The 18,364-nt window shown below is 37.8% G+C and overlaps 1 protein-coding gene and 1 long non-coding RNA gene across 2 annotated transcripts; both read left to right on the top strand.

Moving 5' to 3' along the window:
* LOC140940151 (uncharacterized) lies at positions 1–8,558 on the top strand. The gene is made up of 5 exons (XM_073389050.1): positions 1–344; positions 467–595; positions 4,901–4,939; positions 5,690–5,825; positions 6,343–8,558. Exons 1-5 carry the CDS (start codon positions 114–116, stop codon positions 6,687–6,689), a joined length of 882 nt encoding a protein of 293 aa, XP_073245151.1. The 5' UTR covers positions 1–113; the 3' UTR covers positions 6,690–8,558.
* Positions 8,559–10,213: 1,655 nt separating this feature from the next.
* On the top strand, positions 10,214–17,306 carry LOC140940086 (uncharacterized). Its single transcript, XR_012166297.1, has 4 exons — positions 10,214–10,312; positions 14,222–14,333; positions 16,100–16,270; positions 17,181–17,306. It is a non-coding gene; the product is annotated as an uncharacterized lncRNA (long non-coding RNA).
* The last annotated feature ends 1,058 nt before the right edge of the window (positions 17,307–18,364 follow it).

Consider the following 18,364-nt stretch of genomic DNA (forward strand, 5'->3'; position numbering starts at 1 on the left):
GGGTCGTCTGTGAATGCGGCATAAAATCTTCCTCTGATCTCCAATCGTCAGTTGTGGGATGTGTCTTCTTCCAAGTCGCATCAACCTAACAGGCTAATAACCGCCCTTACAAAATGGCATCCTGGCAGAGAATCGTCATAGCTCTTGTCCTTTTGTTTGTCTTAGCTTGTTGCGCAAGTGTAGGGAAAGCTAGGGTAAAGAAGAGAAGGGATCGAGGAAAGGGAAAAAATCCACTTAGAGACCGAGAAACACTGGAAACACTCCAACAACTATGCCAAAGGAATGGGTCAGGAAGCTCGAGAAAGAACATTTTGGAGCTGCAAGCGTTTTTCGATCTCACCAAGGTACGAGCTATAAAAACTGTCAATTTATTTTCTGCAAAATCAGACTTGACAATTGGTGTCTTTTGCTGTAGCATCATGAAGCTTAGATGCGTTCAATTCTTATTTTTTTTAAACGTTTTTAGTCGTTTGCCTGCTTGAAGGTGGAAACGTGTTCAAGGGTTCCCGTTTGCTTTGTGGAAGATACCCCAGATCTGGAGCACTCAAGTCTCAACAACTGCGCTCTGTGGAATCTGCTCTTCAGTGGACTACAGGTAAGCAAAACAAGCGCGCTTTAGTGTGTGTCCTATGGGTAGAACTTTTTGTCGTGTATAGATAGCTTTACCACGAATTGCACAAGGGTAACTTTTGGTGCGTATTCAGCCCCCGATTCTCGTTCTTGATTTTGCTTACGCAGCATTTCCCTCCTCTCTTGCGTTTCCTTTCACTTGAGGTGTTTCCAACAACGATGAGCTTGTTTTACCAAACTTTCATGCGTGCATCACTGAACTGTTACGTGGAAGGTTCGCTTTACTTTAAAGAGAAGATGTCGCGAACGGTCGTTTGAATTGGGCTGGCGACAAAATTACTCTTCCATTAGAGATGTTTTCTATCCCTGAGAGTAGAAGTATAATTTCCTGTCAAACATTGTCAAGCAAAGCAGGAATTAATCAAGGCGGGATTTCTTGTTGACCCTTTCATGAAACCACTCGGCAAATCGACACAGGACCTTGCCCGTAACTATATTACATCGGTATCATTGCATCTAAACCACAAGTTCTAATTATATACATGGATTACTATGACTTAAACCGATTTATTAGATTACAGTCAACTATGCTGGTCTTTAAAAGAAAGGTTCCTTTAAAACCCATCGTTGAGATCTTTCAGACTATTAAGCTTTTCTGAATTCGCCAATCGTGCAATGCGCCACGTTTGACTCCATAACGAAAGCAAGGAATACCGAGGTGATGTACACCAGTAAAAGAAATTTGAAGACCTTTTCCGCATGATTTTAAGATCACATTAATGGCATTGATTTTTTTCGGAAGCCCTTCTTTTGACTTCTTCCTTCTAAAAATTTAATAGCAATGTTCCCGAGCTGAACACTTTTTAATTCGCATTAAAACGTCTTGGGTGGAATCTAGCGGGTCTAAACTACTCTGAAACCACTTCCATCTCATTGGAAACATGCAGGAAGGAATATTGCTTCAAGTATTTAATTAAAGATTCTCAAAAATTTCTTGTCTCTGACACTCTGACCTGTATCAACTGCTCCGAATTCCGAGATCATTGTAGTACCATAAACATATCCAAGGACTCCATGTATTTAATCAGACAGCTTTCAGCTAACTACTATGAAATGACAATTTTAAGTGCACCACTGAGAGATAAATTGACTTCAAGTCGGTGTTGACAGATGGATAAATAAAGTTCACCTGCAATGGAATCGTCACGTGAGGAAAGGGCATTACTATACTTACCGTATTAAACACCTCCTCAAGCATGAAATCAGACATGGTAAAATTCCATAGAGCAGTTCAGAGTTTGGCAACCCTAAAGTGAAAATGTCACTGAAATCTTGATATTTTAGGCTTAACACTTCCACTCCCAGAATGAGTGATACCCTTTAAGTCTGTGAACGTAATCCTATGACGTGACCCAATAAAACCTCTTCTTCTCATCAGTACTTTCCTATGGTGCTGTTAGGTTCTCAGCATTTTAAAAAAATAAAATTTTGAAATATCGTTGACTTGAGCCAATTCTGTGAGTGAAAAGCCAGTTCACTTCTCCACTATTTAGGTCCCTATTTGGAGACCTTCCTTGGGTGACCCTTGTGTGAGGCACTCTTAAGGATGGCCGTGTGCTTTGGCCTCACACTTTCCTTATTACTAAAGCGCCTGAGTTCGCACCCTGTTTTAGAGAGTCCATCTTTAAATAAATCTTCGTTCGGTCTTTTTATAAAATTCTCTGGCGGGCGAAGAACGTCCACTAGTTTGGTGAACAAAATAGATAGAGGTCATTAGGTACCCCGGGTTAGTAATGAAAATTGCCGACCATGGAGTGGTGAGCGAGACACCTAACGGTGGAGTTGACGTTTATTGAAGTTTTCCTGTGATTTTTCTGGTTGATCTTCATCGCTGTCGACCTCAATGGACCCGGAATTCTACGCGACGTACCTAACATTGACCAGAATGTATGAATTCCAATTTTTATGTATTGGATTCGATATTACTTACAGACAGCCGTTCACGTGCCATCACGTGATAGTTTGATTATTTTCCTCCCATTTTCACCGCGGATAAGTGAACGTGCAATTATGCAGCTACGACAAAAACCCTTCTTCAGTATAAACTAACCATCTCTACCTCATTTAGAAACTTCTACTAGTCTCGTCGCGGCGTTTCAATTACCTATAGTAATATCAACAAAGTCACAAAAAAAATTCATTTCCCGAAAAATTCAGCGAGATCGAAATTCAGAGATTCAGCGAAATTACAACGGCCTGTTTTTGCCAAAGGCAAACAATTTTTATCTTGCTGGGCCCCTAACAAGCCAAGCATTGACTTGCCCTTAATGAGTTTGTTTTCACCAACGTATTACAATTTTCAGCTGATTGCAACAACGCCCAGTTTTTTTCTGGAAAGAAGCCCTCTAGATTAGGGTTTTATTAGTTGACCTTAAAATCATTATTAATGTTCTTGTTGACGACATGGTATCTAATCGTTCTTTTCAACTGCGTATCCGTTGCACCAGAAAGGATGATAAACCGTAACACGAAACGAAGTGAGCGGAATGTTCACAACGACCGCGACTATCATATCTTCACCAGTTTCCCTTTCGAAAACAAAGTGTATTTGCTGAAATGCTAAAACCCCGCTGTTAACAGTTTTGAGTTCATCATCGCTTTAATTGCGCTAGGATATATTTATAGAGTAGCTTTTGATTTGCTTTCGTAATGAAACCAGTGCCATTTCTTCATAGGAAAAACGTTGTGTTGCTCAGTCATGCGACCATGTCCGTCTAGATACTCGTAACTGGCCATATGAAATCCTAATCAGTGAGTGTGATCAATCTGGAAATGCAATCACAATAAAAAATTGAGAGATTATAACAAAGTAATTGAATATAAAAGGGTCTTTCAGTCGGTCAATGAGTTGATTCAAAAGCCCAACTTCGTCAAAAACGACTCAGGTGATTAATCATAGTACTGTTTTTCGAATTACCCACTGAAGTGTTCTAATCACTTTTAAACAACATATGACAATATGTATGCAGGCATTCTTCTTCCTATCAAAGAAGAACTAGCTATTGCAAGTGAAATGAGACTCTGTTGTGATTGTTCTAGCATATTCCGAAAATATAAATATATTTTTAAAAAAAAAATAGATATAAGGCTTCAGATTCTCTGACATTTCGGTAATTGGAAATAGGTGTTCGTGGAAGCACCACCGGTCTCATAAAGAAATGCATAAAAAATACACTTTATTAGAGTTGATGTGCGCCTCAATGAGCTCATCTTTCACTGATTTAACACTGATTGAGTCTGAAAAAGTTAGTTAAAAACCGAGTGAAAACTAGGCAATTACGAAGTTTTATGGGTCAGTGGTGATAAGTTACGTCTACTTTACGGCCTGTTGTATAAGTTTGAAAATCAAACGGTATTATTCAAGCAGCTAAAGCACCGAAGCAACTTAACTGAACTATTCAAAACATTGAATATTTCTTCTGAGCTGGTTTGTTACGAGCGTGCTAAGAAAAATTGGTAACCTATAAATCCGACAAATGTTGGTATGTCACCTCAGCCTCCGTGCGACCTTCCGTCCACTCCCTCCATTTATTTTTAGTCACATTTTCCCAGACATAAAAGAAGAATAGGGTTAGAGTAAGGATTTGCTTTCTTTTATAAAGTGATATACGCCATCCATATCAGTGTTGGCTGAAAGCTGTCAAAATGGGTATCTTGTGGGCGGGCCCAGGTACAATACCCATTGAGAGTATACATCTTCTTTTCAAACAGATTTCTCTCCCAAGGGAGTATTTTCTTTAGGATAGTGGCCACAAGCTTATTGTTCTTTTTTAGTGGTGATGATTTGTTTGTTCCAGTTTGACGTTTATAAAGGGTCATGTAGGAGCTGCTAAGAAGAGAAGTCTCCAATGGTGGTTTCCCTGACCCAATTGGAAGAATGACATGTCATTTTTTCCTGCAATCAATTAGGAGAGACCTCCCGAGCGGCTCATTCCTCCACTACTCTTTATAACATTGATATTTAACAGGAGCTCCACTTTTGGGTTGGAAAAATCAATATGCTACCCACAGTTAGAATCAACAACAATGACAATAACAAAGACAATGGCATTGACAGGGGCAAAGGCAGTATCTGGGATAGTGACAATAACAATGACATTGACACTGGCAGTAACAATGACAAGCGCAATGCTATTGGAAAGGTCGATGCTAATGACAATACCCACGCTATGCCAGCGCTATTGACTCTGTTTTAGATAGCCTGCGAGTAATTCTATTATTTCTACATGTAATAACAAATTCACTAACATTTGGGTTAATTCTGTTTTAGGCCAACCGGAAAATAGAGCCAGTTTTTGAACATCCTATGGTAAGTGCTTCTGAAAGAGTATTGATGGTAAAAGTTCTTAGATCCTGGCTTCATTTAATTCTCACGTCAGTTACTGCCGTTGGAAATTAAAGGGGCACTGGCATTCGATAACTATGTGCAAACCAACATGTGAGGCACTGTCAACGCTTTCACTTTCCCCTCTCCCTAAAGGAGGCTCCCATTCAAACGCCTGTCACACTGAAACGCGTGCAAGCAATTCGGTTATGCGCATGAGTTAAGTGCTGCCATAGCGCGAGGCATTGTGTGGTGTTACCATTGTGATTCAGATGGCTCAACTCACGACCACAATTCACTTAATTGTGACTGGTTGATAATGGGTTAGTAAAGGAGAGTCAGCAAAACGCCGACTCAGTTTGGAGTCCATTCTTCTTTTGTTTCGTTTTCTCATTTATTGAGGAAACAAAGGAAGAAAAAGAAGAAGGATGAAAAAACAATAGTCAAAGAGCAGAAGACTCCAATTTACTACGGTCCTATTTATATGGAAGTCGGGGACGCCGGATTGGTGAAGTCATCCTCTTAGGTGGGGTAACCCACCTGTCCATATAATTTCTCAGATTAATTTGATCTTTTTTACATAATAGTTGTAGTGACCCGCCGAGGCAGGGAAGACCGGGCAATCCTCTCAACCAAGGTGGGGTAACCCGCCTAGCCCACCTCAGGGCTCCCCCACATCCATGTAAACAGGCCTCAAATACAAATCTTAAACTGATTCATCAATTTCCTCTCTAGAATTCAGCCCACGGAGGGAAGTCGCGTAGCGAATATTCCTGGGATGATGCTGTCAGCAGTCTTTGTCGCGGAGCTAACGTTTATCGCTTTTTGACCGAGGATCCACTCCACGAGGAAAACACAAGTACCAACGGCAGTAAGTATAATGACGTCCGACAATGTCTTTGTGAAATGTGTGCTAATAGTAACACCTGGGCCCAGTTGTTCGAAGGCCGATTAGCGCTTAACCCAGGGTTAAATTTAACCCGGCTTTCTTTTTCTTTGTTCAAAAGCATTTTCTCGGATAATTTTCTCTGTTGTTCTTAAGAGTATCCAATCATCAACCTGTTGACGGAAAGAATAAAAATGAATTTACTTTTTAAGCTTTCAAATCTGATTTCAAATTTCGCACTAACCCTGGGTTATCTTAACCCAGCTTTGAACAACCCGGCCCTGTTCTACCAGCCAGGCCTATTGCTACAAATACAGCATTGACACTGCTTTAAATTTAATATTAAAAAATTAAATTATATAAATTCAGAACGCTCTTGGCTAGTTTTGTCATATTGGGATATGAAATTTTCCCAGCTAACTTCAGTATTCTTTTGAAAACATGACATAAACTATAATTATATAACAAACGTTTGACGTAGTTCTCTCTTACTCTCACCCAGCTTCAAAAAACTCCACCAATATCACCACAGTAGCCCCAACTACCCAAGCTACCAATGCAAGTTCACCGAGACCACAGCATGCCCTCCCTAGAAGAAACAGACAGCGCCGCGGGGGACCATTCAACAAATTTTTAAGGCAGATGAAGAGGAGACAAAACGCCAACAACAATTCATCTTGCAGTGGTCTCGAGGCATGCACTCGTATTTGTGTGGGGCAGAACGAGAGGCCCACGAATGTATCCGATTGCAGTACTTTCAAAATCCACTGTACAATCTACAACAGGGCCAAAAAAGGCAGAAAACATAAGGGAAAGAGTAAAAGGAGAAATGGAAAGTCGGGGAAATGAGCTGTCGTTCTTTGATATGCTTTATATGGTATCAGCTCAAGGACAAAGGAGCAACAATAGATTATTCTTGTTTTGTCAGAGGAAATGAAGTTTCTAGTTGTAATTACAGTGTAATCATCACGGAGATGCACGTTAGTAATCGTTGTGTAGATTAAGTTATTTATAAAATGCTTTAAATTTAAGTAATGTTAATAATTTATGTCTCAGTACAGTGAAAACCTTTAGAAGTTATTTCACTATACTCTGGCGTGTAGATCACAACACGAATGTTACAAATGGCTCATGGGAAAGTTTCTTTAGTGACTAACATTGGCCATATTTTATACCAGGCTCTTGATGGTCTGCACGAGCCATTGCGCGCTGTCCAGCGCTGTAGAATAGACTTTACGAAAAAATAGAAGGGAGTCATGATGAAATTTGAACTCTTGCTTTTACTTGACAATAGAGACCTGGACGACTACGAGTACGCGGTTTGACTTAAATTTAAAATATAGACTTCCTGGAAAGCTTTAGTTTATCATATTTCACTAGAAAAGTCAGTACTGTTATCTAATGTGAAGGAGGTTATGCGCTTTCCCGATCGGAAAATGATAAAACTTCTAACATTTGTTATCTTGTTTTCGCCAGCACGACATTCGCGCTAAAACTCGTAGTAGAATGACGAGGGCTACCACATTTTCCCGCCAAAATGACGCTGGTTCACGCTTGAGAACTACTTAGTACTGAGAAAATCTCTTACTCGTAGTCGTACTCGTCTGAGAATCTAGAGGTCTCTAATGTCAACGAACTTTGGGCATCTTGTGCGATCTGCTGAATAAACAGTTTAAATTGCATGGGGTTAAGTGAACAAGAGGAAAATTTTCAGTTTTAGAAATTAGGCTGAACTCGAGTAAAATTGGACTGATGTATGTTGACGAGTGATGTTTTTAAAGCTCTTAAACTTTCATGACTGAATGATATTTGAGACATTTAAAAACATCATTAGAAGCTACTTACTCACGGATAATTTTACGCGAAAAGGCGGCGACACTTTTATATTACATTTAACAAATCAAGAGAATGTGTATATCTTAACAATTAATTGAGCGAGTAAAACTCAACTTTTTAAATATTCGTAGGGCCGTTTAGCCCAAGGGTGTACTCAACAAATTTTTATACGGGGAGGCTAAGCTCCGAGGTCCAACCTCTTACTCTTTAATGTATCATGCATGTTTTCTCGCATACCATCTATCGATAAATAGTACCCCTTTCACATATCCAATCTAGAACTTTGAATCCCTTTTAGCTACTGTAAATACACTATTGTCTTTTAAATAAGAATAACTGAAACCACAAAACCAGAACGTTTTCCAGACTTTTTTACAGCCATAAAATGCATCTGTTAGCCCTTTCGGGTATTTTTACAGACCCAAATGACAGATTTCCCTACTTTCTTACATACTTCAAGTGGTGAAATCCCTACCCAGTTTCATATACCTGAAGCATGAAAAAGGTACCACTTTCAGGCACCCCCAGGCAGTTCAGCTGCTTTTGGAAATCTGTGTAAGACCTTGAACTGCATCGGCTGCTGGTCAAATTACATAGAAACCTTCAATTCGATACCTTTTACGATCGAAAAGCCTTCAGTTTCACGCGGATATCCTTAACTATCTTCAGATCTTTTAAAATTTGGAATATAAATGACGTAATGATCAATATTATCAAAGGAGTCAGTTGTGACAATTTGGAAATAATTGCACACCTTTTTTCTAATCAGAAACGAATGGTTCTCTGCAGTACGTCTTATATATAGGTAATCAGATGGTTTTGAATGCAATAAGGTGGAATAATTAAGCTGAGGACATTGTAAATAAAGGGAGTATTATGCTTGCAGGTGTCAACCGTAGTTTATCCTAAAGTCAGTCTCGTGTAACTTCACGTGAACAGCTATTACGTAGTGCTGTCATGATAGTCGAAGTAAATGTGAAATGCCAGACACTCCAGCTACCCTTAAAGAACCCACAATCTTGAAAAAAATAAATGGAAAACCTACCTGACACCGCTTCAGGGGCACCCAACGAGAATATAGTTCAAAACCACTTAAACATAGCATTGTTGAACGTATTTTAGTATTTAAACGGTAGACATAGGCATATTTTTATCCCCTAAAAACTTTTCATCTGTTCGGATTTCCTAGCTGAAAGTCTAGTGATCCGAAAATTATAGGGATCAAAACTTACCTTTTCCAAAATTTCAGCCGGGAAAAGGCTCCCGAAAATTCTAGGTGGCCTTTTTTAGGGTAAAAATTCGTTAAAAATGGGTAATTATACCATTTTGTAGATGTTCGAAAATCCTAGGAGAGGCAGGAAAGCAAGAAATTTTACAACAAATGTTCCGAAAATTATAGATCTCAAATCGTCTTCCGAACAGATATTTTCCGCAAATTGCCGTTGGGTGCCCCTGTATTCTTCACTGCGTAGGATAACTCAAGTTTTTAACCAATCAGAATGAAGAAGATACCTTACTCTAACAGGCTCTTTGCATGACTTGATCACGTGATCAACTTTCGGTAAACACGAAAACAGTTCGCTTTTGAAACATTTGCTGAAAGAGCACATTAAAATAAGGTAAATAGTAGTGTTTGCAACGACTGCTGAAAGTTAGAAGCATTTGTATGAGAAAAACAACTTTCCCAACCCAGTCACGCTTGCTTGGTTTTTCATATAAATCCTTGAAAATTCTAAATTTTTTAAACTGTCGTGTAATCTTTTTCTTACGCATTTAAGGGCTCAAATTGTCTGTTATGAATTAAAAGGAGATTTGAGCCCTGTAATGCTTAAGGAAATATTTTATGACAGTTTTGAAAATTTCCTTTCGGAAGGCTGTTTTTACCCGCAATATTTGCATTTACAGTTTTAGTTTTAATGGTTTTAAAATCTACAATGCAAAGTATAGACAAAATTGACAGTACAAAAAAAAACAAAAAAAAAAACTGAAAAGGCTATGGGGTGCAAGTGGCAGTTGAGACTGAAAAGTCAAAATTTTGTCTTCAGCTGAGAAATGAAACTCTTCTAGTGACCGCTGAGATCCATCATTCTAAACTAACTGATAGCTGAAAAATGGACTGAATTTTCATGGATAGTTAAGAAATCACAATTTTTTTTTGATAACTGAGATTCGAGAATCCCAGTGAACATACTATTATAAATTTTTCTTTTTTTGCTTGGCTCTTTTGGGGCTCTCACGCGCTAGTGGCGAGATTGACCGGCGGAGCAAGGCTTTTATAAGTACTGAAACCCAGTTGAATGAATGGCATTCGTAATACCTGAAACGGATTTAACGTGGTCTACATATTTTGTTTTAGGTCCTTAAAGCTTTCAGTTTTGCTCTGATTTAGGTAAGGTTGTATTTCTTCAGTTCAAGGGTCATTCTACTTGCATATGATTGTGTGTGCCACCTGTCCAAAGTAACTTTGTCGCCTCAAGGAAATGTGCCTGTATTTCCAATTCAAAGATAAAATCTGCCCGGAAAGTCATTATATTGGCGATGAATTTATTGATGAAGAGGTGAGAGAATACGGCGTTTAGCAATTACCAAAACAGTAACAGAGGCAGCGTACGAGGCAGAACAGCCTACAAAACCAGGTTTGTTTAACTTATCAGTAAAATTTAGAATAGAAAGTAACTTCTGTCGATCAAAAGTGAGTTCGGTTTGTTTGTTTATTTCTGTTTTGGTTTGTTTCGAGGATCACTGGAAAATGACTTGTCTATGAACCCAATGATTTTTCAAGTTACTCATTTGTCAAGCGGAACGAAAGGCAACAGGCATATTTAATCATAGTTTTACCAGTTTTTTTGCTAGTTGCACAAAAATTAATACATCTATCTATGCATGGTTGTTTGACTATAACTCAAAAGTGGTGTCAAAATTTCCTTGACAGAGTTCATGTCACTGAATCGATTGTTATGGTCGGCGACCCTTTAAAACGGATAGTTATATGTACTGGTTGGCTTAAGAAATCCCTTTAAGCATATTTCTTCAAATGAAAATTAAAACAATGTTCAAGGAAACACCCCCCTGGAAATTTAGTCCATAGGAGAGCAAACCTTGTAGGTTTTCAGTTTAATTCTAAGATATCTTAACCACTCGGCCTCTGCGTCAGTCATATTGAAAACGTAGTGCAACTCAGTTATAAGTCGAAACAATAAGAAAGAAATCTAGGAGGTTACTTCAAGCGGAAAAAATTTTGAAGATAATTTTTCTTGTAGAAATAGATTTAATCTGGTTCCTTTTCCTCAGCAAATTTGACCTCAAAAGATGGATTTTTTTAAAAATTTGATTCATTCATTTTATTCTCTCAAAAAAATTCTGAAACTGTACCCTAGAAATTAATGTAGTGTTTTTTTCGATTTAAGGTTTAAGCATCGCTAACCTATCTGAACTTATCTGGGCATTAAGCCGGTAAGGACTTGTAATGATATAAACATCACAAGTCATGATCATGACGAATTTTAATTGCCAAGTAACGTACTTAAAACTGAACAGGTGTTCCTTCACAATCCCACCTCAAACACTGATCTCTACGCAACCTGCAGCGTAATAACGTACCGATCACGGGTTTAATTATATCTATATATTGTAAGTTTCCTACACTATTCAGTTTTTGCAATGGCTCTTTCATATAACACCCCAAATTAAAACACTTCAATGTAGAGCTCATGTGATAGATGATTACACTAATCATGCTATTGTCATTCTTATTGCGTTAGATTAAGACGGAATCCACCAGGAAATTGACTAATTTTAATTCTCAGTGGACAAAAACTTTGTACCTGAATAATTTAAAGCATATTGTATTCTTTTTACATTTTTTAAAGATGTTATTAGTCATCTCTAATAACACAAAAGAAAATTTCCCATGGGAGCCCGAGAAAATGAATGTCAAATTTTTACAAAATAGACCTTTTTACCGATACGGCGGCCATATTGAATTAATTTGATTTAAGGAGTATTATAGGATGCCCAGGGGGCATGAGCACAATTCGTTTGTATTTTCGAGCGCTTTTCGGGACATTTTTTCATAAAGTTTTCTTAGAATAAGATTGTAATGGGAAAAAAGATCCTTGTGCCGTGTTTTGATGTAATAATGATCGCCTTTTTCCCGAGAAATATACAGTGAAAGACCATATTGCTAACACTAAACTAGAAAAAGGCGGTCATTATTACATCAAAGCACGGCACAAGGATCTTATGTAACCATCTCTTGTGATTATATTAGGCTATATGCAAACACAGAAAACGTTTCTCGCTTAAATAGAACGTGGTATGGTAATATTACTCTGAGTTACTCTGGTACTCGCCCATTGATCTCAAAAAAACCTCTTCAGGCCTTTTACCATGTTTCAAGGATCTAGAAAAGTCGTGAAGACATCAGGGTTGGTATACTAGACCAGCATATCACACTAGACCAGCTCAGTTAACTTAATCTGCTACTTACTGTTTAACATGGTGATTTTAAGGCCTTGATCAATGGATCAAATAATTGGTGAAAATTTAGAAAACGACGCCCATATGATATAATTTTTCTTTGAAGAAATCTCCTTGTTATACTCAACTTACCATAAAATTCAAGTGCAAATTACGGTGGATATAGTGCTATATTGAATATTTTGATAAAGAACTTGCTGTTAAAAGGAACACCCTTCAAAACAGAAATTTAATGAAATGAAAATGGTATTTTTGTGTTACATCCTCCCCCCCCTTCCTCCCCATGGTCCCCTCTGTTTGTCTTCGTTCGATAAAGGTTAATATGCTAAATCCGTTTTCTTATCGCTGCGCCTTAGTGTATTTTTAATTTTTGTTTTGGTTCATAGGTTGTTTATTATATAAATGAAATCGCAGCTATAATAAACTAGTCATTGGGGAGTTTTAGTAATTTTCATTAACTCAAAACACCCTTAAATCGTATTTAGTAACGAGCCAATCAAAATTTTATATTCAATGCAAGGTGCGCAATTAAGGAGTAAGTGTCTTTGGATACTTAACATTTAATAGGTTGGCATTTGATACAAATTGGTAATTTTGATGACTTCGAGAAAAGTTTTTGCTTTCAATTGCGTGAGGAATTTTTGTTTTATTTTTTGAGTTTTTGATTTGACACAAAGGAAGAAAAAAACTAATTTATTTAAATGCCGGATGGGCTTGCGGCCATGCGTGAACTGAAACGAAAACTTAAATAAAATAAGTTTTATCATAAGCGCGGCATCAGCTGTCACATGCAATTTAAAGAAATTTGGTCAAAATTGAAACACTATCGCCTTACGAATCAGTTGTGCGAAATTGTTAATTTTTTATAATAGAAAATAAGAAATGATTTATAGTCTTATCACAACCTCCGTAGGGAATAAAGATATTACCCTTGAAAATAAAACGAAAAACGTTGCTTTTCTTGTTTACAAAACGATGGGATATTGTAGGCCCAAGGTTTTTGTCAACACAAGTTTTAATTCAAGGAAAGAATATATTCTTTAGAGGGGAGTTTCATCGTCAAAAGACGTAGCATAGAATTTTTCCAATTGTTGAAAGAGTCGGTATTGAGTTAGAAATAAAGGTGCTAAAAACTGCTAAAAATGCGAGTATTTATTTCGAAGAATGAGTTTTTGTATTAATACTCGAGAGTAGCAACATTCAGTTTTTGTTTTTCACCGTGCATATTTTCTGGACTGGCTTTCGACCCAATTGCTCAACAGAGATTCTAAAGAGGTTTGATTTATTTGTTTTGTCGACGTTTCGACCGATAACGATCGCCATGTGCTGCGTTAATAGTATATACATATTTTAAGGACGCTAGCTCTCAAGATGGGCATTTTTTGCCCTTAGCAAAGATAGACAGGAGGAAAGTTGGCCACCTTCAACTTTACTGTTTGCGGCCTTTTAAACTAAAGATCTTCCTTCTCTAGATCCTCAGTAACGAAGCAATTAGAACGCTGCCACATGAAATGTTATTCAACCTATAAAATAATTCTTTGCCGCTTTCCCATAGGAAACTAACTATGAAAAGGGAGTCATTTAAATTTGTTGCCTTTTATTGGAATCCGAAAAATAATCTTGAAATGGGTTGATTTACTCCGTCCCATAATACGTGAATACAGTCTCACGGTGGGTGGGGCAACAATCGCACAGGAAGACTTCACGTCCAAAAACCTAAAGCTGTCAACAGCAAAGAAAAAACACTGAACGACTGAAAAAACCTTGCTCGTTGAAAGAAAGAGTATTAATATTTAAGGTCTAGGTAAAATTCTAACCATGCGATCATAATTTTTTCGCAACCTATTTGATCAAGCACAAATTCAGTGCCGGAATCACATTGTTCAGCATAACAAACTCAAGAACACAGTGCCAGATTGATCAAACTCTTCGATCACTGTGAACATTGTTAAGCGTGAGTTAAATCTTGACCTTTTGACTCAGTGTTCTATAACTTGCCCCAAGGGAGGATAAAACTTTATCCTCTCTTCCCTGCTCTCATTCTATCGTTTTTCTTTTGCATTCAGTTGAAAATAAAGATGGGCGGAAAACTGCTGTACGTCTACCTTTTGCTAGCTTTGGTCACAATTACCACATGTAAACCTCGAATGAATACTCTGCAGAACTTTTTCAGGAGAGGTGAGTTGGTAAATAAAAAACTAGTTAAAACTGCTGTTCATCATCTAAGAATTAAGTCATAAACACTAAAATCAGAACTATATTGAAAAGAGATTTTGAATATGGCAGACTTTCCTTTCTTAAAAAATAACTCACGATCCCTGAGTCATTTTCTCAGGAGTGTGTAAACCGTAGAATCTTCATGCAGAGATATATGACAAAAAAAAACTATTTCAGTCTCAGAAAAGGATAAAAAGTTACGTACTTTTCCTTTTTTGTTATAAACTTATTCTCCCCTTAGTTTATCCTTTTTAGGTTTAATATTTCTTTGCCGTTTCAGTGTGATATTTCCAAAAACGCTCCTCATTCATTCATTTAGCTTGTTCCAGGCGTTCAGATAGTGGGGAGCGGTGCGAAGTGAAAAGGAGCGCGAAAAAAATAAAAGCGACTTTTTATCGCTTTCTTTACTTCGCATCGCTCTCCACTATCTGAACGCTTGGAACAGGCTATCATTCATTTAAAGATCACCCCAAAAGAATTTGAGCCGTATACTAGGAAGCGTTTTGCCTGCTGCTTTTGTTGTTTCGTACAAGTATAGGTTAAACGTACGGAAAAACGGGCAACAAAAAACGTGCAACTTGTTTTGCAACATTGCTTTAAAACGAGTTGAATAGCGATGTTGCGCGTTTTGCCACCCACGTTCAAACCTGTTAACAACCTGATTTGTTGCAAGACAGGTTTGAGATGGGTGGTAAAACGCAACATCGCTATTCACCTAGTTTTGCAGCAATGTTGCAAAACAAGTTGCACGTTTTTTGTTGCCCGTTTTTCCGTACCCTTAGGAGGAGTTGGCGGGTAACAATATCATCACGACTCAATTGACCAACCATGTCAATAACCAGAGTTGTATACAGTCAACTGACGTGATACAACTCAATTTGACTCTGAGGATGACTACCATGCAGGTACGTTGTGAAAACGCCAGTCACTGTCAACAACAGTCCTACTCAGGACTACGCTCATTCGGACGATCATGCTCAACCTACTTATAAAATGACTCCAAGGTTAAAACCTTTCACAAAAAATATTGTTATATTATAGTTACTGTAGTTTTTATTGCATCCAATTTTGGCAAAAATGAAATAAAGAGTGACTAAACAAATGGTCTGAATGGTTGAAGAACAAAAGCCTAATTTCTGACCTTCCCGAAAAGAAGGTGGGAGGTGAATTATTATGGTGGTGGATATTCACCGAGACTAAAAGCTTCGAGGTATTGCTTAGTATTTACCAAATCAGCTGGATAAAGTTACAAAAGTCTTGAATCAGGCAGTGTTTGTAAATATTTCCAGGATTTTGTCAATTGAATTTTTCATGTTTTTTTTGAGAAGTTAGTAGGAAGACAATTTTCTAGCCGCCAAATAACACCGTCAAGCCAAATTTCCTCGCTTTTCAGGTAATTGTTGGTACAGTTGCTTTTTTCGTCCCTTAAATTTATAATTTATTTCGTCTAATATGAAACTGGCGCGAAAAAAGACTGACGCCGGTTTGGGTCGCCCCATATAAGGAAATCCAAGGCTTTCTTGGATTCCAGATACCATGAAGCAAAAAATTAATTTACCGGAATTCGGAATCAAGATTATCGTACATGGAGCAAAATGGGAGCTAACATAAACGCCTGAAAATTGCTATCTGCTGATTTGGTAAGTACTAATAATAGTCATCAGCTTTTGACCTAAAGAGAATAACTATTCTGTCTTATTCTCTCTTGCTATTGACCTATTGTGTAGAAATTACGAAAGGAGCAGACAAGCGAGCCATTGCACGCTGCACAGACTTCTGCTCGACTTATTCCAACTGCCAGGGATTTGATGCTTACGGAGAATATTTCTTTGTTTACGGACGTTGTCCTTCAGGACTGGTGTGCTGTTATTATTATAAATATAGTATCGACGAGTGAGGTAATTATAAAGCAATTTTACATCGTTTTTTACACCAGTAAAGTTTTGTGAAACTACAAAGCATAACCTCCAATAGACCTTCTTCAAAAATACCATGATACGACTACTTTACTTTGCTATCCCTCCAAAATTTTTCATAAGCATTGTTTTTAATTATGTTAGAGTTTTATGTAATTTTATGTTTATTACTGATACATAAACGGCATTTTGACTTAAGAGGGCGACCACGAGAACAAGATTGAACTTGAAGTATTCGCATATTCTCAAAAAAAAAAAAAGAAAAAACCGGGAAGCTTCATTTTAACTTTTTTTTACCAGGAAAGTTAACGCAGTATTTTTTATTGAAGAATTAAGGTTAAGTCCTCTCCTTATTGCAAACTAATAAAACTTCTTACATTATCCTTACATCTTGTTTCCACGACATTCTCGCTAAAACCCGTGTTGAGGATGACGATGGCTATCACGTTTTCCCGCCAAAATGACGCTGGCTGTTGTCCTCGTAGTCGTCCTCGTCTTACAGTCTTAACGTCTCTAATTTGACGATATGTAGTTACAATATTATCGAGCGTAATATCAGTTTTAATAAACAGTTTTCTTCTTTTCGTTTGGTGCAATACTCGTGTATCGGCATAGTTACCCATGATCATGATGATAAAAAAATATATTCTCATAACTAAGCGCAATGAAACGGGATCAAGGCTTGTTAGGACCGTGATTTAATAAGCTATAACTAAGTGATTTCTTTCACACTCATTGGTCGGGAGTTGTGGTTATAGACCATGGTAATGACACAATGATGTTTCATTCGTGTTTCCCTTTGTCGTTTAATGAAACTGTTAGTAATGAAAATCGGGGACCTATCCTAACGATCATATTCCACCTTCTTATGACCTTCTGTTTCTTTGCACAGGTGACGAAGACCTAAATATTGACGCACACCAAAGAAAACAGCTTTAAACTTCTTGATCTGAGTCAATATTAGATTGTAAAATTAAACAAAATTCAGTAAATGAACAAACACTGAATTGTACTGGTATTTCTTTGTTTTACTCTAACCTTCACTTTAAGTCAAATTGGATAAAAAATAACTTAACTGTTAAACCAAACTCCTGCTGCACATGTTAGATGCCACATAGTGGACCCATTTGAACACCCGGCTGTATGGTGCTGGGTACTTCTGATGATGTTACGACAGGTTGCAATGAGTTGCAATAAAAAGAAGGCCCTTTGGAGCTGGTCATTTACGTGGTGCAAAATTGCCACGCTGGAGAGCAAGATACGCATTGGGACAAGACAAACGGATCACATCATCTAAAATGATAATTTTCTTTGTCTTGTCCCAGGGTGTCTCTTACACTACGCCTCTTGCACATCTCCCATGATGCACCTTATCTGCCCCCCCCCCACAAAAAAAAAAAATTGCATAACCATTGTTTTTCATTTCTCCTGGGTATTATAGCCGTCCCAAGAGAAATTGAAAACAATTCTTATGCCATCTTTTTTTGGGGGGAGGGGGGTGGGGGCAAATAAGGTGCATTATGTGAGATGTGCAAGTGGCCTATACAGCATGGCGGTTTTGTACTATGGGAAAGACTTGCTGCACAGGGCCTCAACGAACTCAACCAGGGACACACCGACGCCATGATTTTTAAAGATATGCTGATTCGTTTTTGAGTGGTTAAAGTTGCCAAAGTTGGAGTCCTTTGTTTAGAACGCAACCTGTGACTGGGTGATTCATGTTGGGTAGCCCGTGTTGTGCTCGTGGCACTGTAAAACTTCTTGACCCGCTTAAACTAATCCTGCATCATCTAGCAATGGATAACGAATGCGTTTAAACGAACCTTTCGCATTCACCTTGCGTGATTGTAATAGAACTATTTATTGTTCTTATCATGATATTAATGTCGTGATATCAACTTTGTTTGGTATTTTTTGATAAGGAAAAAAGATAGAAAGGTCCAAAGAGGAAATTACTTTAAATGTCGGATGATTCTGTTGTTTTTGCGAACTCAAACAAAAAAAATTATGATGTGCCCTAATTCATTTATTTGAGTAAGGGAGCCAGATAAAGAATGGCATTTGCGGAGAAAGTCT

The sequence above is a fragment of the Porites lutea genome, chromosome 6, assembly GCF_958299795.1.
Source record: "Porites lutea chromosome 6, jaPorLute2.1, whole genome shotgun sequence".
NCBI classification, from domain to species: domain Eukaryota; kingdom Metazoa; phylum Cnidaria; class Anthozoa; order Scleractinia; family Poritidae; genus Porites; species Porites lutea.